The sequence below is a fragment of the Carlito syrichta genome, unplaced genomic scaffold, assembly GCF_000164805.1.
Source record: "Carlito syrichta isolate Samal-C Ts95f unplaced genomic scaffold, Tarsius_syrichta-2.0.1 Scaffold308653, whole genome shotgun sequence".
Classification (NCBI taxonomy): Eukaryota; Metazoa; Chordata; class Mammalia; order Primates; family Tarsiidae; genus Carlito; species Carlito syrichta.
In genome coordinates, this window is record NW_007252749.1 from 179601 (window position 1) to 201261 (window position 21661).

Below are 21661 nucleotides of genomic sequence, written 5' to 3' on the forward strand. Positions count from 1 at the left end.
TTAGTTTCTCATGTCTAGAATGAGGATATTTGCCTCACTGCCTACCTTATGGTGTTGTTATAAGGTGAATAAAAGGCCGTACTAAATTCTGCATATGAGAGTTAGAAAGAAATGGAATTATAATTATGTGACACGCTTGATTTTATTCAAAGATACTTTTTCCAAGATGGGGGCACTGTGACTGAATCACTTCTGTGAAGCTGTAAAGATGTGAACAAACATCATTAAGGGCCAAGAGTTTGATATCTGAAGAATGAGAAACTGGCAGGCATTAAAGTAAAAGCCACTAGGGCCATTCCCACAGAGCTCCCGCGCACCCCACTGTAGCCTGCCGGCCGCAGGTCAGGAAACAGCACAGGGCAGCCAAGCCAGATTTCCAATACTAGCAATGGATCTGCTCAGAGAAAAATGCACGCCCATCAGAGTAAAGGAAACAGAGACCTATGGCTTTAATAACAGTAAACACTGTGTTACGGAGGAAGGCAATTTCAGTTAAAATTTTCTTTCATGCCCTGCTCTCTGTTGCCTAGAAATTACTGACTCATAGTTTTGTTTCTGCACTTTGGGGCTCTGCGTGCAATTACAAGAGCACCTTCTAAAATTTATGAGTATTTTGTATTCATAGCAATTCAGATACCATAACTTTCCCACTAAATTAACTGACTGGAATAGGTTTCAAAGCAAAAGAATTTTCTAACACTCATGTAGACATGAAGATTTCTCTTCTACTAGAAAGATACATTCTATGAATGCAAGTAATCTGTGAAAACTAAAACTGCAGGATTCTTTTTATTATATCCTACAGCTTATAGTAATTTCGGAATTACTCAATGTCCACCTTCTAGTGAAAGGGTCCCCAGGAGAGCAAAGCAGTGATTTCTAGAATGCCATAAGAAAGAATGTGGAAATATCTAAGTGGATAAAAATGTCTTTTGGTTTTATGTTTACTTGTTTGTTTGTTTCTACATTTTACTATTTCTTAATATGAACTTAGGAAAACAAGTTTTACTGATAGATATTAAACATGAAAACTGTACTACAGACAGTCACTGGGATGCATTAATAATTTTCAGGTTGATGAGTTAGAGTGAAATGGCTGCTGGCAATGCAGGTTTCAAAAGGAAATTCTTACGCTTATAGATAAAATGAGTTACTGAAAAAAAAATTTCAACAGCTGTTCTATGAGTGAAAGAGGATCGATATAGGTGGCAACCTTTTCTTTTTTTCCTGATAATTTTTTCCTAACTTTTCTAATACAGTAATATTTATATTTTGAATATCTAGTTTTACTAATAACCTAAAGGAGAAATCAATGTTCACTGTTTGTCATAACGTATGGTATCCTCAAGTAATTTATAATAAAATCTCAGATGAATCTGTACAATAAAATTTCCTGGCTCATACAGAGGGAAAAAAATTGGTGACAATCTAAACCATAGAACGCTTTAAGGCAATAACTGTGTTACTGTCAAGTATTTGAAATAACACTATTGGTTATAAGAAAAAAAATATATTTTATGTGGGTCACTGCTATATTTTATTATCTATGAATAGATGTGGGGTAAAGCCACCCATATTTAGAGTGACAGAACCATGAGGGCTTTAAAACTGTGTTGATATCACATGCTACCCCTGGGATCTTGCAAGAGTTGCTTTATGAAACAGATAACTCACATATTTAGTAGGTTATATAGAAATGTATGCTGCTAAAGTGCTTTGAAAAGCTCTCAAAAACCAAAGCAAGCCAAACATCCACCCATAATCACATTCATATTATTAATTTCTTTAGCAAACCCTCCCTTTTCTCCCTGCTGAAAGTCCTGAACTGGACAAATTTGAACCAGTTCTATGTTAAGATGGGTTCTGATTCTATTCTATATGAATAGAGAGGAGATATTAAATATTTAATTTTTTTCATCTTGTTGGATTATATTATCCCAAAATGGAAAATTTTAACAAGCTAATTTAGTGTTTATATGTTTACCAATAACATAAGAACATGAGAAAATTTGTATCACAACGTGTACCTCTTCCATTAGCTTTTTTTAAAAGTTAAAATAACTCTACCTAGCCGGGCAAGGTGGCTCAGCCTGTAATCCCACACTTTGGGAGGCTGAGGTGAGTGGATTGCCTGAGCCCCTGGGTTCGAGACCTGCCTGGGCAACTTGGCAAGACCTCATCTCTACAATAAATTTAAAAATTAGGTGGGCGTGGTAGTGCGCGCCTGTAGTTCCAGCTACTTGGAAGGCTGAGGTGGAAGGATCGCCGGAGTCCAGCAGATCGAGGTTGCGGTGGCCGGGAGCATGCCACTGCACTGCAGTCTGGGCGACAGAGTGAGACTCCAACTCAAATAAATAAATAAATAACTCTACCTAAAGAAATATCTTCTTTAGCTACTGCTTTTCATGTAATTTTTATAGAATTTAAAATATTTTATTAACAGAAGGCAATCTTACACCACTCTGAGAATGCCAAGTAATAAGTTATTTTGACTTCTAATAGAAATAAATAGAAAAATGAATCTCTTTTTTAAAACCTGACATACAATGTACTTTATTTATAGCAGCTCATCCTGGCAAATTCTACTATGTAAACCCTATCAGAAAAGATGCCAATGTCATGCTAATCAAGAAAACAACCTGTATCAATTATTAAAATGCCATATATTGTATGTTTCTCAACTTAACCAACTTCCATTTCAGCTTCCAAAAGCATAGCAATTTTAAGGTACATGTGCTGATTTAATAAAAGTAAATTGTAGTATTTCCATTTCAAATGTTAGCACTTTTGCCTATTAAATGAACAAAAATATAAAACGTTAACAAGAAATTGTAGTGTTTGGCGAATCAAGAAATTTATAATATAGTACTATTTGACCAGGAAATTTATTATTTTTTTTAGTAAACTCTTTAATACTATAAAATTATCAGAAAAGGAAAAAAGACAGACCAAAAAGATGTTCAATATAGTATTATTTATAATCATAAAAATTCAAAAAATACTAAGAAGCCTACAATGAGGACACAAAATTTTAAGAGACAGAGTAAAAATTAAATATGCTCCAGAGAGAAGGTTGGACAGCTATATACAAAATAAACTAAACTGATTCAACAAAGTAAAATGTTTGTCAAAAAGTGGAAAGTCACATCTACTACAAAACTAACGACGCATTGCTGAAAGGTGAGAATACAAAAACTTGATTTACCTGTTCATATTTTGTGTACACAAGTTGTTTTTAATCATCTGTATATAATTTGTATAATCTGAAAAAAGTTATTTTAAAAAATGTGAAATTTATCTTTTTAAAAATTGTATCTAAATTTGCTGTATTTTATGGGGCTCCCATGTAAAATGATATTAGAGATGACAAATAATACACAAACTTAAACAATGCAAAATAACACTGTAATCATTCCAGTTTTTCATAATGTTATACATCAATATTTTTCTTTTAAATAGTAGTATTGAAAATTTCGCTTACTTGACCACAATATTTCCTAAACAGCGAGCCTTCAGCTTTTGCATGTTGTCATCCAAAATCATAACTAGAAAGTAAAATATAAATATTTGAATATAAATATATAACCTTAAAGCCTAAATATTTTTTCATATTTTTATATTCAACTAAAAAAACTCTAGCTTACAAAAGTTACCTTTAAATTCGTATGTGACCATGAGCATATATAAATAAGGTAAATATATGCATTTGACTCCTAAAAGATCATACATTTTCCTTTAGAATCTCCCTTAAGTAAAGATATTAAATTTCAAACATGCTAGTAATTTTATAATCTATGTTTATTTCCATTAAACATGTCCTTCTAGTCTATTAGAAATGCTAAAAACATGTTCAGCTTTTTAAAAAGTAAAGAACACCACATTTTATATTGTAAGCAACAAAGGTAAAGCATGTAAAAGCATAAAAAAAAAACACCTGTATTTTGCTTTAAAGCTTAATATCTACTTAGGAGCTCTAAATTAGGCCAATTTAATCTTCCCAAATATTATCCCAATACATTCTGTGCTATTCTGATAAAATCCTGAAAGAGTTTGGGAGATAAAGGCTTATATCCACATTCAATAACCCTCAATGTCAACTGAGTATGAAGATGAATTATCCTCTAGGCTTAAATAAATTATTTGTGTGGCTTCATTCATCCAGGTAATTCTACCTCAAGCAGCTATAAGAAAAGAAGGACACTGTCCCCAGAAAAAATTAATTGTTTCCTTATTTGTGTTACTGGATAACTTTGTTTTATAATTCTATATTGACAGTTAACTAGTAGAGGTGTAAGTATCTATATCTCACCAGATTGTGAATTCATTAAGGGTGGAGTTCACGCCTAATTCATCTTTGTTTCCCCAAATCTTAGTACAGTGACCAAATTACTACCTGCCCCTGGTCATATTCTATTATCCATTCAGTTTCCTTTCAATAAAATGGGAGCAATTTCTTTCTCATAGTGTTTATTCAAGAATTACTTCAAAGCTGTATAAAGTGACAGGCTTGCATAAGCTTGCAATGAATGTGAAATTAAATATTATATTACATTGTTTTTCTTACAAAAGGGATTTTCTTTCTCAAAGGAATCCTGCTTTATTATTATAATATTGAATATTGCATTATGGTTTTGATCTCTCAATAACCACAAACATAAAGATCATCAGTCATAAAGTCACTTGGTTATAAATGTTTAACCTGTGCTGCCTGCAAGTCAATGACTTTCAAACAATGAGAAATGTGCATATTGAAGTTTCATCAGGAATCAAAGCTTAACTCTTTCTTACAACTGGATATAAAAATGGTACTGACATACTAAAAGCGAAATGTGTTAAACATCTCCCACAATCAGAACCCCCTAAAGAATGGCTCAGCACAAAAGCAGTATTTCTAACAAAAGGGGCAGGGATGACAGAACTGTTCAAACGGAGGATTTCACTTAATCTGGGTTCATCTTTCCATGGCTGAAGAAGTCACTGACTTCACAGAATATCTATTTCTGCCTTAAATAAAAAAATCCAGTGTCTTTTTTATAACTATATCTGCTAGGTTAAACCAAATGATCCATGTTTCTTTAACTAATTATTGTCCTAGAAGGAAAATGCAATGTTTTTATGCTACAGACGCAAAAGGCAAATCTCTAAATTCTCTAATTTATATGCAAATAGGAAACATATGTTATGAATCATATCCTGTCCCCAAAGCTGTTTTTTTCATAAATCTATTAAGCCAAATTGTGTGACCTTATGCAAATTACATAACCTCTGTGCCTCATTTTCCTGATCTGTAAAATGAATGTGTAAGTTTAAATCAAGTCAGTTCCAACAGCTTTTCTGAAATATCAGTAGTACTACTAGCTCAGACTTAATTCAGTCTTTCTACTGGCAGGTATTGTGCTAATGCTTTGTTGAGTAACATCACAAAACAGCAGCCCTAGAAAGCATATAAAATTATTTTTCCTATTTAGAAATATGGAAATTGAATGTTTGAGAAGTTTCATGTCTTGTATAAGTTATAAAACTAAGGAGAAGAATCTAAAGAAAATTATTTAACTACTATGATTGCTACCATAAATTTAAATACAAATATTGAAACAATATCATTTCTCTGCCACATAAAGCCATCATTGAAGAAACGTTTCCTTGTAGAACTCTTACTCTTTGTTTTTATTTTTAAAAAGGCACAAAAGCCTTGTATTTACTCCTTAATTAACAGGCAGCATATGTAATGAAAGAATCAATAGTTTTTGTAAGGAAAAGAAACAAACAAAGCAAAACACATTGGTTTACACTGTCCTCAGGATCTAACCAGCTGTGTTACCTTAGGAAAATTATTTAGACTCTCTTTTAACCCATTTTAACTCCCCTCTAAAATTGTTAAGATATCTCCGAATTAAATGTATTCATCATTAAATGAAATGATATATGTAAAGTACTGGGTACCTAACAGATGGGTAATACGTAGTAATTACACATTTTCTTAATATGTCTTAAAAATGCTATTTTGAGTGGTTATGATAGCCATTTAGAACATATCCCTGAAAATCCACAACCTCACTTTTTTAACGGTGACAATTAAGGCACTCATTTTTATTACAAGGCATTCATCCAGCTAACTCCTTATTAAGTACCTAGAACATTTCATGCAATATGATAATATAAATTAGCTGCAAGAAAATGCCAAATTTATTATGTAACACATTTCAGATTATCAGGGTCATTTCTTACCGTTGTATCCTGGAACACTTTTTCCTGCTTGCCCTGGTGGAGGGGTTTTAGAATTACCTAATCCAATGCACGACGCTGTAATTGGGGATCCAGTCTCTGGAGAAAGAAATGTTATGTGTCACTTCACGTTTCAATTTGGGATCATGATATTTCTCCAGTGAATGCACACCCTACTCCACCCTGGCTTATCCCATAATTTTTTTCATTAGGAATAGATAAGCAGTGAAAATGTATTGTTTAAAAATTTTAAAATATCTAATAATTTATAGTGTATTCACAATTTTAAAACTTAAGGATATATTTTTAGAGTAATTTATATAGTAGTGTTTCTTCTACAGAAAAGAGAGGCTATTCTTGTTCTTAGTTGTGGGTCAGCAGGTACGAATAACAGAACCTTATATAATCCCGAAGGTTTTACAACACACATTAAAGCTAAAACATCACTAGAAAAGATGATTTCTCATCACTCACCTAAATTACAGCTGTGTCAAAATATTTGCTATTTGGAAGGCTGAGGTGAGTGGATTGCCTGAGCCCGCGGGTTCGAGACCTGCCTGGGAAGCAAGACCTCATCTCTACAAAATCAGCTGGGCATGGTAGCGCATGCCTGTAATTCCGGCTACTTGGAAGGCTGAGGCGGAAGGATCGCCGGAGCCCAGCAGGTCGAGGCTGCGGTGGCCGGGAGCGGCCACTGCACTCCAGTCTGGGTGACAGAGTGAGACTCCAACTCAAAAAAAAAAAAAAAAAATTGCTATTTGTAGCTTATTTTCTGAAATTTGTCACCCAAAGGTTTTTGAAATTATATAAATAATATTGTGCTCTGATTTTTCTAGGAACTACGCTTGCCCAGAAATCCTGAATCTAAAGCTGAATTTATCAATTCTTTATCAGGTTGTTCCTGGGCTTCTAGAAGCTCCCCCAAAAAAAGAAGTAAGATTTTTATGCTCTGCCAATTATGTCATCAAGACCATAAACTTACTCACAATTAGCATTGACTAACAAATATGTTAAATTTGTTTTCTTTTTCTCAAGTTATAACAGCCAAAATAATAGCAGCTATTTTCTGATAAGGTCTGAAAGTGATCATTTTTTTATGGAAACATAAATTTGTGAGTATTGATAAAAACATATTTGGAGATAACAGAATATTTTAAATATAAGATATATATGTGGGAGGGGTAGAAAAAGAGGACATTGATAGTGAAAAGTTTTGGCAATACTGGTTTAATATTACACACACTCATAGATATACCAAAGGAATTAATTGTCAGATCAATCATATCTAAAGTAATCCAAAAAATTAAAGACATTTATCTTCTGGAGTACTCAGAATGTATTCCTTCCACCATGGTCCCTACCATAATTTATCAGACATTTATATCACTTTAGAGTGATGGGGAAAATATATTACTGTTCCTTACCTTCCAGAGTAGTTCAGTTTATTATTCCTATTTTATGGATGGTGGCTCAGCTGGCATCAATAATAGAAGATGAACTCTTGGACATTAAAACACAGTTCCTAAGTCACAGTCCAGTGCTTAAGATCTAAGCCATGTGGTCACTGCTGAGGACAACCAGCAAGTAACTAGATCAGACATGTCTGATGTTTAGCCAAGAGTTCTCAAATATTTTAACAACATGACCAAAAAAAAAAAAAATGGGAGGATATATTCCAAAATGGCCATCCACTCTTGCCTGCTTTTCCCACAGCATAATTAAAGCAAGGGAGGAAATTCCACGGTTTGGAGAGTTAAGAACATTTTCCCCTTTCTCTTTTTAGAAGTGTCCAGGTGCTCATCTCAGCTATCTCTCACAACTGATGTGAGACACAAGATTGTGGTAGTGAGGGGAAGCAATCTTGCAGAGTGAGATGCTGAAAGAAGCATATGCAGAAAATGAATAAGATGGCGGCAGAAATAGAAGCTACTCGGAGGACACATTAGAAAAGGAGATATTCTCTTCAAGATGCTTCTGTTACCTCTCCCACCCAGGTGGAAGGAAGCAGTTAAAGTAAATCTACTTTGAAAGTATTTCTTTTCAAGTTTGGTTTATCAAAAGGGGCACTCCAATTATCTCTACAGTTCTGAACACCCAAGATCTTTTATAACTTAGCAGATGGCTCTAGAACCCAACATGTACCTACCAATGGCTCTAGTACCTGCTACCTAAAAGAAAAACAAACAAAATTCCAACTACACTATACTTTATCCCATCTCAGTGTGATTCTTATGAAAGATGTTATCACTGTGTTCTTCCTGTCCCACTGTGAGAAGGTGAATGTAGAAAAAGGAAGTGAGAATATAGTCTAGTCTTAAATCATGCTGCAAGAAAGGATTAGCGAAGCATTATCAATATTCACTGCCTAAGTCAACTGATATGCAAACTTCCTGAGGTTCTTAAGCATTTTTGTACAGGAATAACTTACTTATAATCTTTTAACCTTCATCTGTTTTGTTATAGATTATGAGCATATGATAATTATGAAAAGCATATTTTTCTATATAATTAATTTGACTGGATTTTAAGGGCACCGAAAAGGATTATCCATCTAGGTTACTTAAAGTAGATAATACAAGTTTACATTTTGAACATTAGTAATTCAAGTATCCCATTGACCTTATTTTGTTATTCATTTAAGGGACTGGAAAAAAGAATTATTGCTAGTGACATGTATAACATACAATCTGACATGTATAACACACAATACTTAGTTCCTAGGGCTCTAAGTATATTAAAGAGTTATAGTTAGGAAAAAAGTGGGCTGAAAAAGACCATGGTCATTGTTATAGACATTTTGGTTCTCCTCTGAATGTCCTGAGACCCAAGGGCTGATGCACACGCAATGAAAGCATATACATGTGTGTTCACACATTCATGCACACAGAGCAGATAAACACCCTGGTTCTCAAGCGGGTTCATGTGCAGAATGGGCTTTGGGTTAGTGAAAGTTCCCAGGCATGCTGCAGTCCTTAACAGAAATCCTATGGACTCCCAAAGTCCAATTTCAAAGATATTCTAAAAACATCTGCTTCACACTACCCAGGCTATAATTAACTGGCTAGCAGTTATCTAGGGAGACAAGCAATCTAGATGTCATGTTATAATTGGGAAATAGCTACAATAAATAAACCAGAACAGTATCTTTGGACAAGAGAGTGAGACATTTCATTCAGATAAATCTTTATATAAGTACCTAACCTTAGAATCACAAAATGCTCAGCAAATCATCAGCATAATTTCTTTACAAAAGAGATAGTCAGGAAGAGAATGGCAAGAAGTTGAAGGCTGTGAAGAATGTTACCTTGGCACCTTTATACTAGTCCTACATTAGAAGCTAACAGAGATTGTTCCCTTTTTCTAAAGGAAAAACCTAACAGTATCTTTACTGAGTATATTTACTGCCTCAGTCTACCTTATTGCATGGTAAGTCATTTAGATGAATTTCCTTTAAAATTTCTAACTCTGAAGTAAAAAAAAGGGGGGGAGAAGAAGAGATGTATAATTTTTAAAAAATTATGCTATGTAAGTGCTAAGTGTTAAGTGCTTTTTATTTATATTAATGCATTTAATCCAAGTTCAAGACCATAGGGAGAAAGGGGAACATTCTTTGTACAGATGGAAAATCCTGAGGCCTAGCCAAAAAAATTTAAACAATTTGTTCTAGTTTGCAAAGCACGCTCAAAAAAGGAGAAGAATGGAATAAATTAGTATACTGTTTCTGAGGTTCTCATGTAGAAGACAGAGAATGAAGGGGATAAAAACCACACAGATCATGTCTCAATAGAGGAAAAAAATCCTTGTGACAGGGAATAAGCCCAGTACCTCATACTTGCAAATGGCAGTGGTAGTGCTGCAAATCACTTATTATCATATATCTGTTGAGCAGCTATTATGTGCAGATGCTGTTGTTAGAACTGAGGATACAACAATAAACAAAAGTAATCCATATTCTACTGTCATGGAGCTCACATCCTAGTTGGGAACGTACATAATGAACAATACACAAAAATAAAATATATGGCATGTTAAAGAGTGACAAGTGCTAAGATAAAAAAGAAAGCATAAACAGGGCATGAAGTGTCTTGGGAAGGGATTGCAATTTTATATTGGTTGAACAGGAAAGACCTCCCTGCAAAGGTGACATCTAAGTAAACACTTGAAAAAAAATGAGAGCATATGACACAAGGATGTATTTAGGGGGAAAAAAAAATCCAAGAAGAGAGAGCCTCAAGCGTAAGGTCCTGAAGCAGGTTTATTTCTAGTGTTTGAGAACAATGAGACAGCCATGTGATTGAAACAATGAATGAGGAAAGTAGTAACAGGAGATAAGGTCAGAGAAATAGTGAGGAAGCAGACTGTATAAGACTATTTCAAAATCATTGTAAGACCTTCATCTGAGTGACATGGTAAGCTAATGAGGACTTTTAAACAAAAAAGCTAATAAATCATAACAATGCAAATATAATTTATTTAGATAATTGCAATATCATTCAGTTTCTATGCCCGTGTTTATTTGGGCATCAAGAGAGATGTGTGGTAGTGATGCTGGTTTTTGTTCCGTGATTTGGCGAGCTGGGCCTTCAAGAGATGTTGCGGTTTCCGAAGCAGCGCTGCCAACCCAGAATCCATGTGGCAGCCGGGAATACAATGGCGTTTGGACAGGAGAATGCAGTGGCACCTAAGAACTCCTGGATGCCCACAGCTGCTGAGTCCCCAAGGAGTATCACAGCTCTCTTAGTTTGGGGACCGGTGAACCAAGTCCTGAGAAATGTTTACAGTTTTGCCCGTTCAGTGGGCCAGCGAGCCAGACCCCCAAGAAGTGTTTTCAGCTACCGTTTGGTGGGCCAGCAAGTTAGGCCCCAAGGGAGCGCTGAAGCTCTCTTAGTTTGGCAGGCGCAGCTCTTCCAGGCCAGTGTGTGCAGGTCTTCTAGTTTAGCAGTTCTGGGTTCTTATCTCACGTCAAGGAAGAATGAGGGACACAGACACCAAAGAACGAGTACGTAGGGATTTATTAGAAGATAGGAAAGCCCCGCAAAGCAGGAGGGGACCCAAAGGGGGTCGCCAACAATGTCACTGCAGTCAAAGGTTTATATATTCTTGAGAGTGTGCTGATTGGCTGGTGGTAGCACCAATCAGAGAGAGGCACCGTGGTGTGTGATTGAAATAAACCAATCGGGAGAGGATTGAAATAAACCAATCGGGAGAGGATTGAAAAGGGCCAAATAAGAAGACCCACACCAAAGGGGCAGTCTACGGACCTGGAAGTAGATGTTCTCATTCCAGTCCGTGGGACTTGCAGCAGAAATTTTTACAGGAACCCATCCTAGTCTGCCTATCCAGTTTCTTCCCTTCTCCTCTTTCAGTAGGAAGTGAGGAGACACACAGAAGCCGTATTAGGATAATTGGTTAAAGCCGGACTCGGTGGCTCAGCCTGTAATCCCATGCCTTGGGAGGCTGAAGTGAGTGGATTGCCTGAGCCCGCGGGTTCGAGACCCGCCTGGGCAAATTGGTGAGCCCTCATCTCTACAATTAAAAAAAAAAAAAAATTGGCCGGGTATGGTAGCGCGCGCCTGTAGTTCCAGCTACTTGGAAGGCTGAGGCGGAAGGATCGCCGGAGCCCAGCAAGTCGAGGCTGCGGTGGCCGGGAGCGGCCACTGCACTCCAGTCTGGGTGACAGAGTGACAGTGAGACTCCAACTCAAAAAAAAAAAAAAAAAAAGAATAATTGGTTAATAGATTTCTGTAACCAGAAATAGATTTGTTATCAGGAACAAATTCACATAAGAATTCATAAGACTGGCAGAAAGACTAAGGCCCAGATGGGTGTGGGAGTCAGATTGGGTGAGTAGATGGTCCACATGTACCAAAGACAATAATTTTTGTTACATACAGATTAATGTGTATACAACATTTCTGAAGGTCAATTTGGCGATTCATGTTTTAAAAAAATCCTTAAAAATGCACATACCTTTTAACCTAGCTATTCCACTTTAAGGAATACACACACACACACACACACACACACACACACACACACACAGGGTGCCAAAAATGTATACACATTTTAAGAGAGGAAAAAACTGTATTAAAATTAAAATATTCAGTATATACCAATAACAAAAGACAAATACAAGTCTTGACTTCTGCAATTACAAGGATGCTCAAAGTGGTTACCATCAGCTTCCAGACACTTCTGATTACAGCAAATTACTGCAGGACTTGTTACTGTGCAAGGCCTCCTGAATCTTCCCTTGTGCACATCACACAGTGCCATGAATTCCAACATTATCACAAATGTATGCCATTATTAGGCGTGTTGGAGGTTCTGTTGCACACTCACCCCTCCATTGTCGTTGTACTTCCACAATGTTCTCGAATTTCAGATACCACTTCCAAATGATCTTGTGCTCCTCCAATGACAACCATGCTTCCACCATTTTCTTTGTCCTGCCTATCACATGGTGACACTAGCATGCATTTGATGAATGCCATCTTCTGAGAAAATATCATACTATGCATTGCTACCAAAAGCAATAGATAGATAACATCTCTAAAAATATGCATACATTTTTTGGCACCCCAGTATGTATATATGGAAACATTTGTAGGTGGTCACAAATATTTGGCAATAAGAATATTTATCACAGTATTATTTATATTAGAAGTAATACAAGGCCATTAAAATGCCATTGAAGAAAGTCTACTGATAGAAAATAATTTCCACAAGATAATCTTGCAGAAAAAAGTTGTAAAACAGAATGTACAATATGATTTTTTTGGCAAATGATACATATTTACAGTGAGCAAAATGTACATCTTTCAAGATATGCATTGTAATATTAACAAGTTATGTCTAAATGATGAGTAAAGGGAGGTTATACTGAAGAATTTAAAAGACTGCATCCACAACTTTGAAATTTTCTCATGGTGGTGAATTAAAGATGACCAAAATTCTTTTACACTCATGTTAAGAGGTGGACTGTATGTCCTCTCTCCTTAATTTGAGCCACGTTTTGACTGCTTTGGCTTACAGTGGAAGCAATGCTATTTCAGTTTCCAAGCAGTTTCCTTAAGAATCTTTGAGCACTCTCTGAAAATCCTGAGTCCCCATGGAAGATGGATGGCCCACTATCCTGAGTCACCAAGGAAAAAAATGCTGTGAGTATGTACTCCAGTCAACAGTCCTAGCAGAGTCCAGCCTTTATATCATCCCCAGACTGAGAGTAAGCCTGTCTAAAACTCTCCAGGTCAGCCCATTCATCACGGAATACTGTCTTAATTGTTTTAATGAACAGTATATGGAGCACCAGAATCCCTGACTGATTTATACCTATGATCCACAAAATCATAAGATATGGCTATTGTTTGAAGCCACTAGGTTTGGGAGTATTTTTAAAAATAGAGCAATAAATATTTGCAACCCTTGCCATTAAAAATACTTCACAATCATTTAAAAAATATTTAGTGTAATTCTCAAACAGAATTGTGTACACGGTTAATGCAGTTAAAATCAGGCTCTTTTTCCTGTGTTCCCAAGAATCATTTATATCAGCAGGACCAAACAATCTAGTCTCTGACATTTTGTGCTCAGAAAATGTTTGTTGACTAGTAAATACATAATTCTAACATGATTTTAGGCTCCACTTCCCATTATTCAAATCAGGATCTTAAAATAAATAGCAAATCACAGAATGCCATCTCACAATGAACCAGAGAAAAGGAGAAATAGAGGATTCTGGAAAAACAAAAATTGTATATTATTGTCATAATTTGTTTACAATATTTTCTTATTCCAAGGTCAGTTATTCAATAAGTGTTTATTGAATATATTCTACTCACTGAAAGGTATTTCTTTTGGGGAGAAGGGAATGTTAAACATATAAAGACATACAAAATAGAAATAGCATCATACATGTATAAAAGCTCAGAAGTCAGACCATCAAAATTCGGCAAGTTATTCAGCAGAGCAAAGCTTGGGGGTGGCAGTGTACTGAGAAAGATGATGAAAGCCAAAGTAAAAGAGGTGAGCAGAGATAGATCAAGAAGCGTCTTTCATGCCGTGTGAAGAAATTTGTATATTATTCCAGGAAAAAAGAAAGAAACAGGGGATTCAACAGAGGCAATTTTCTTAGAATTGTGTTACAGAAAAAAAACTCTTCAGTTGAAAACTGGAGCACTAAACTGATAATCTCAACTCAAAGCAAAATATCAGTAAGATATGGGTGGTCTGGTGCAGGTGAGCAGCTGTGGAAGGTGAGACCAAATTTCAGTTATCCTCAGAATCAAAAGGTCTTGGGGCTTACTTGGTGATGGAGAAAGAGCAAGAGGGAGAAGTCCAAGTTAACACCCAGGATTTTGACTCATAAATTAAATATAACACAGGAAGACTAGATGGAAGTGAGGGTTAAGAATAAGAACATGGTGGCAAGTTCACAAGTCTAGGTCTATAAATGAGAGCTTCTATTGCATCTGGCAGGTTGCCATTCTGCCCCTACTGTGGTTCTAGAAACTTCATTAAAACAATATGGATTGAGAAGTTGGTAGCCCATGCTGAGAGCAGAAGTCTTGGAAATAAATTAATTCAGCAATCTAGTACTGCTGAGTCATATTAATCACAGCATCATGATGGGCATAGAGGCAAATTGTAAAGAAACCATTCTCTCAAACTCTGAATCTATACAGTGAGCTATAAATAACTTGAATGGTGGTAGCAGAAAGAAATCAGAAACAGTGAGATGCATATAGTGAAAGAAAATCAATTTAATCTTTGTGTTCAGGAGATGGTACAATTTCAATATACAATAGTTAATTTAAAGCAACCTAACTTTTGTACTGGAAACAGACTACTAATTCAGGCTATAAGACACTGGTCTTACCTTAATCCCATACAAGCACTGCCTCTGACTGGATGATTCAAGTAGAAGCACATAAAGAGCCCACAGTTCAATTAGATTTTAAAAATGCAAAATTAATGAAGACATGAGACAAAGTCATGAAGAGAGGACCCAGGGCAGCACAAGACAGTGAGAATTCTGGTTCCTAAAATTAAGTAACTGGTTGAATCTAGGAAATTAAACTGTCTTTGGTTTCTTTTCTCATGCATCACGTGAGTTCTTATGTTTTAAGTTTCCTTGAATCTGCATTATCTGTAGACTAGGCTGTTAAAGATGGCCTTTACATTCATGAGGGGTTATTCATAGAAAGGAAAGCAAAAGGGAAATAATATTTTTTTTTCAGTATTGACTATAAACCAGGAACTCTGCTAGGTTATTTGTACATATTTTGCTTGATTTAAAGCTTCCACTCAGCCCATGAGAAAACGTGAATTCCATGACTTGCCTGTGGCTATAAAGTAAGTGGCTGAATTAGGACTTAATCGCAGTCCTACTGGATTCTACATTACTTTTCACTATTCACACTGCTTTTTCAAGGAGAATAGTCACCTGATGTTTACCAAATTAAAATTCATAGCAAAAGAGGAATTGGGAATTGTTTAGTGGTGCCAATGGGTCCAGTGCAGGGTTTATATGCAACAGGGGGAATCAAATTTCCAGACAATAAAGTTTGTCAAGGAAAGGTTTGGAAACACTTGTTCTCGTGAAGATATATAAAAACATGACATAATTTCACCTTGCTAAGGTGGATTATACTTGATCCTTGCCCAGGGCAGGAGAATTAGAGTAGATGATATTTCAAAGACCAAACTAACTTGATATTATGAACCAATTTAGTGTTCAGACTCTCGTTAAAACATCATCACCAATAAACCAATGAGCACAAATAGTGATTCTAAAAAACAGCTCTACATCGCTGAACTAATTCATGCAATCATATTTGAAAAAAAAAGTGATGTTCTCTCTGCATTATAACGCTATAAAGATGAAAACATCTGATTCTATGACTGCTGTTTGGTCTAGGAATTCATTTTCAGATGGATTAGCAATTTGTAAACAGTTACTCACTTTCAAAAAGAGAAAGCCTTATCAAGCATGCCTTATATTTGACAAAAGGTTATTCTTTTAACAAATCAAATTCATATAGCTTACCTCTAAGCTCCTGCTTTTCACATTATCAGTAAAAATCATCTACTTTAGACTAATGAAGATGACTCTAAATGAGAAAAAAAAATGCTGTTGCCAAGCAACAATAATGACATAGGGCTTTTTTTTTCCTCTCTCGCCAGATGGATACTGTCATAGCATCTACACACTGCTGAAATGACACTGTGTCTATATAACTGTTTTTTTCCCAATCACAACTTTTCATGCTAAACCTATCTAAAATATATTTCCTATGAATGAAAGCAAAAGTTGAATTTATTTCTGGTCATTAAATTTTGAAAAAAACAGATGTATCAACAGTAGTGATCCATTCATATTACTGAAAGACTATTTGCAATCTACTACTTGAAAGTAGCATAGGGTATCTCTAGACACTCCAGTTTATTGGACAATGGCTTTGTCAGCCCAGTTCAACCTAGTCCTTTGAGTTCCACAGTGTGCATTTCATACTAGTTCAATCTATTGCCTTTGAAAAATGCAGACACATACCTAAAAGAAACCCTACCACCATAGCCAAAATTTGAAAATATTCAGGAATTACTGAGTAAAACACAGTATCAGGGAATAAAAAGCATTAAGGAACAAAACCTAGAAGGCAATACTTGATTGTACATGGAAATATTTTACTCCCAAATCTACAGTCAGAGGAATATTTTCTTTTGGTATGCAAACCACAGAGAAGAGGTTTTTATAATTAAAGCTAGTCTACAAGATAAAGTCACTAAGAAGATACTTTCCTCACTGTCACTTCAGCCATATGGAGTCTTTTATGCCTTAGCCCTAGAAAGGCATTTTGCAGTAAAATACACAAGATTTTGCACAGGGCACAAGCTAAATATGGTTAAATTGGAAGAAAGTCACACATCTAGCACATAGTTGTAAAATTTAAAATAAATAAATAAATAACAAAATGCATAGTTTTCCCTGATTCCAAAGATAAAGAAAATTCCCTCTTGTAGACTAAAGTTAGAATAACAAGCTAACAGATTAAAATTCCTCTGCAATTAATATATCAACAAGGACATGCAAAAGCAGAATGTCTGAGAGTCCAACAAAAGAAGAGGATGATCCAGAAAAACAATACTGGCTTAGACTCTAGTACTTTACCTATGAAATCCTCAAATCCTGGTTAAACGTTTTACAATTAGTTTCCTTAGGAGGAATGAGACAGTGCTATTGTCATGCCTGTAACATTTTCTATAGTGATATTTGCTTAGGGTAATTGTTATCAAGCTTATTAATTATTCTATTTTGTGGTTTTGATTTTTGTAAATATAATGTATTGCTATCTTTAAAAAAACCCCTGGTACTAATGAATCTTCTGCAGTTATTTCTAAGAATAAAGACTAATTTGGTCAGTCTAACCAACTTTTGTGGCTAAGCCTTACCTCAGTTGTCAGCTCTCAGAAAGTATAACCTACCAAATTGTGCAAAAATAAGGATTATCATGTCAAGTAACCTTGACATACTTTAATAATATGGTATTAGGGTACATGTGCCCTTTGGATCAATCATTTTGATTTAAGAGCTGTCATGATTGAAGTATGCTGGGCCTTTGGGTATAATTTAATAAAACCCAGAATTATCAGATTCCTCCTCAAAGGAAGAGGATTTAGACTGTACATAGACTGTAGTCACTCCAGAACTGCAATTGCAATTAAAACTGCCACAGTTCAATTAAATAGGAAGCAAAATACTCTGATTACTTCAAAATATAAAATTTCAATCAAGATGGATCAAAGCAGATAAAGTAAGATCAATAACTTCAATCATCACCAATGTCTCAATCCAATAGATAACTACTGTTTTTCATTAAAATCCCACCTTAGGATTTTTTTTTTTTTTTATGAATTTTCAGAGAATTATATTTCTCCATTAAAGTCATGGAAACAAAATAAACAAAATCATCTAGGGCTACTTGAACTGGTGGACACTACCTCATCTAAGTTATGTCATCACTACCTGTACATAAGGACACTTGAAACATTTTCAACATGAGCTCTATAAGTTCTGATAGGAACAACACAAACAATATCCTACCAACAGGTGAAAAGAATCATAAATTCTGTTGAACTAAACATTTCACCACATTGTCCCTTATAAAAGCCATTATGGAACTTGAGTATTTTAGCTTTGTAGTCATCATGAATTCACTGACTGATAGCAAGTGAAAAAAATAGTGTTTCTACCTAGAATTAAATAAAATTAAAAACTAGTACTCCAAGATGTTTTGTTACCATCAATTTCTAAACTAATACCATCTCTTTTAGAAAATAGGAAAGAAAGAAGGAAAAAATAAAAGAAGAAGGGAAGAAAAGAAAGAAAGCTCAGAAAGAAATAGGTCTACTGTGCTTGAGTTTTAATAGCGAGTCTCTGAAATTTAAGAAATCTTTTTATTTTTTGTAATAGGTAATTTACTCTGAAGAATGATACTTTTCTTATAGTCATCTTAAATCAGAAAAAAAAATTCCTGCAAAGGCCACCTTGCACTGTACTGACATTTCTTTTTTTCTAAAACTGGCTTAGACTCTAGTACTTTACCTCTATGATTTCTGGAAAAAATTCTCTATGTCAAACGGTGTTTATCTGGTGATTGTACAAGTGAGTATAATGAAGCTCTGGTTGTTCTTTTTTTGCACAGGAATTACTATATTTTAGTGGAATAATTATTTCTCCTCTTAATTTTTCCTTTTTAAATTGTGATTGTAGCACCTCTGTTTCTTTATCTTAATGTAAAAAAGAAAGTGAAAAAATTTAGTCAATAATCCAGAAGTTTTCAATCATCCTATGGATGAGCTACTATTGTGAGGATAAAACATCCAGCTAATGACAATTCAGCTTTTATACAAATTTATAAATCAAATAAGTACAACTCACTTCTCTAAACTTAGCAAGACCAATTTGCTTCATGGGAGCATTAAGTTTTTACATTATTACACTTCAAAGCAAGTAAGACCTTAATGCTTCAGTGGTGTTGAACAGCAACAATTCTTTATTAAAATACTCCTATTATACTACCTAACTCCAGTCAGGATGGCCATCATCAATAACAAAAAACAACAGATGCTGTAGAGGATGCAGGGACAAGGGAACACCTTTACACTGTTGGTGGGAGTGTAAACTAGTGTAACCTCTTTGGAAAACAATTTGGTAATCCCAATCCCTAAAAGATGTAAAAATCAACTTTCCATATGGCCCCGCAATTCCCCTACTGGGAATATGCCCAGAGGAACTCAAATCACTCTATGAAAAAGATACCTGCACACACGTGTTTATTGCAGTATTATTCACAATAGCAAAAACACGGAACCAACTGTGCTGCCCATCAAAAGAGGACTGGATAAAAAAAAAAATGTGGTACATATACATAGTGGAATATTACACAGCTATAAAGAAGGACAAAATTATAAATTTTGCAGCAACTTGGATGGATTTAGAGTCTATAATACTTAGTGATTCATAACAGAAACAAAGAACTGAGCATCATGTGTTCTCACTCACAAGCGAAATTCGAACAATTATAATAGTATAAGGAAAGGACTGGCAGTAGTGGGAAACTGCCACGGGTGGGGGGGCACACCTCATCAACAAAGCTACCTACATAATGAACATTTGTATACCTAACCCTTAATTGCACACCACATCCTTAAAATTAAAAATTTTTTTAAATGCTCCTATTAGGAGTGGAGGGCGCTGATTTGTTCTTGAATTTTTCATAGATTAGTTCTCAATTCAGAATATTAGATATTATTTAAATTTAATATCAAAGAATGTTAATATTAACTAAGCAAAAGAGAATATTTGTCACTAAAAATTTGTTGTTGCTAATACAAATTACAACTGGGTAATAAAAATAACGTTTGATAGTTAATTTTAGGTGACAACTTGACTGGATTAAGAAATACATAGAAACTTTGTTAAGCATTATTTGGGGGTGTGTCTGTAAAGGTGTTTCCAGAGGAAATTAACATGTGAGTCTGGGTGGATTAGGGTGGGGAACATCAGTTCTTCATATGGGTGGGCACCATCCAATCAACCAGACCCAGAGAGAGCACAACAGAAGAAAGACAAACATGTGTATCTGCTGAAGCTGGAATACACTTTTCCTCTTCTTTCCTTGGACAACCACCCCAGGGTACCCAAACTTTTAAATACAGGACTTAGACCAGTGGGCCACTACATTCTCAAGACTTGGCCCTTGGACTGAGAGTTACACCATTGGTTTCCCTGGTTCTGAGGTCTTTCTTTGGACAGCCATGCTACCAGCCTTCCAAGGTCTCCAGCTTACACACAGCCTGTCACAAGACTTCTTGGCCTCCATAATCATGTGAGCCAATCCTCTCAATAAGCTCCCTCTTACCCATCCATCCGTCTATCCATCTTATTGATTTTGTCTCTCTGGAGAGCCCTGACTATTAAAAGATGGTAATATAAATGGATTGACTGCAGATTCCCTTCTAACAACTCACAGCAACTAATGAATTTTTATTCTTCCATTTTAGTTACTTAACACATCCCTTACTAATTTCAAATTATACATCACAGTTTCTAAACAGTTCACTTGTACACATATATCAAGATAATCAGGAAGCAAATTCATGAATGATTCATATACATATGAAAGCCTTGTAATAGTGTGAGAGTGTATTAAAAAATCAATTTCTACATTAATAACAAAAAAAACCCTGCAGAAAACCTGAAATTTTAAATAAAGAAAAGTATCCTTTTGTTAAAACTAACTTTCCTCTAAACATTAGCATACGTTTACTAGCATACCTCTTAGAGAAGTATATCACCATCTATTTGATATGTAAAACATTAGAAAATTTAGAATGCACAAGAAATATCTGATGGTTTTATTTTTCTAAGAATTAATAATAACTAAGTATTCGTACTTCTCCCTTAGTGATTTAACATTAATTTGATTGCACCTTAAGAAAGGAGAATGGTGAAATGCTAAAATTCAGTATGACTTTATAATTACTCACCACAACATACAACTTTAAACATGATAAATTGATTTATCTTATGCAAATGTTTAGAGATTCTAATTAGATTTCCTGTTAGTAGCTGACATCTGTTTCACCTAAGACAGGATTCTTTTATAAAGTACAAAATTATCTACATAACTAGGTAGATAGCTACATACCAATCCATACAAAGGTATCTGTGTAATTTAATTGGACAAAATATTAAAGGCTGTAAAATCAAATGGTGGTGGTGGTGGAGACATTTAAAAACAAATCAATCATTTTATGAGTAAAAATCCACTCTTTTCCAAAATAATGAGCAGCCATTTCAACCTGATTATGGTAACAGCACATTGACACAGTGTGGCTATTAATTCCCTCTGAACAACACATTAAAGAAAAA

At 35.1% G+C, this 21661-nt stretch overlaps 1 protein-coding gene across 1 annotated transcript in view; it reads right to left on the minus strand.

Moving 5' to 3' along the window:
- ACSS3 (acyl-CoA synthetase short chain family member 3) overlaps positions 1-21661 on the minus strand; it is a 171473-nt gene that overhangs the window by 26837 nt on the left and 122975 nt on the right. Inside the window, exons 10-11 of the mRNA XM_008065550.2 lie at positions 6229-6324; positions 3482-3545 (exon numbers count right to left, since the gene is read on the minus strand). Coding sequence (XP_008063741.1) covers positions 3482-3545; positions 6229-6324 — 160 coding nt within the window. The remainder of the gene's footprint in view (positions 1-3481; positions 3546-6228; positions 6325-21661) is intronic.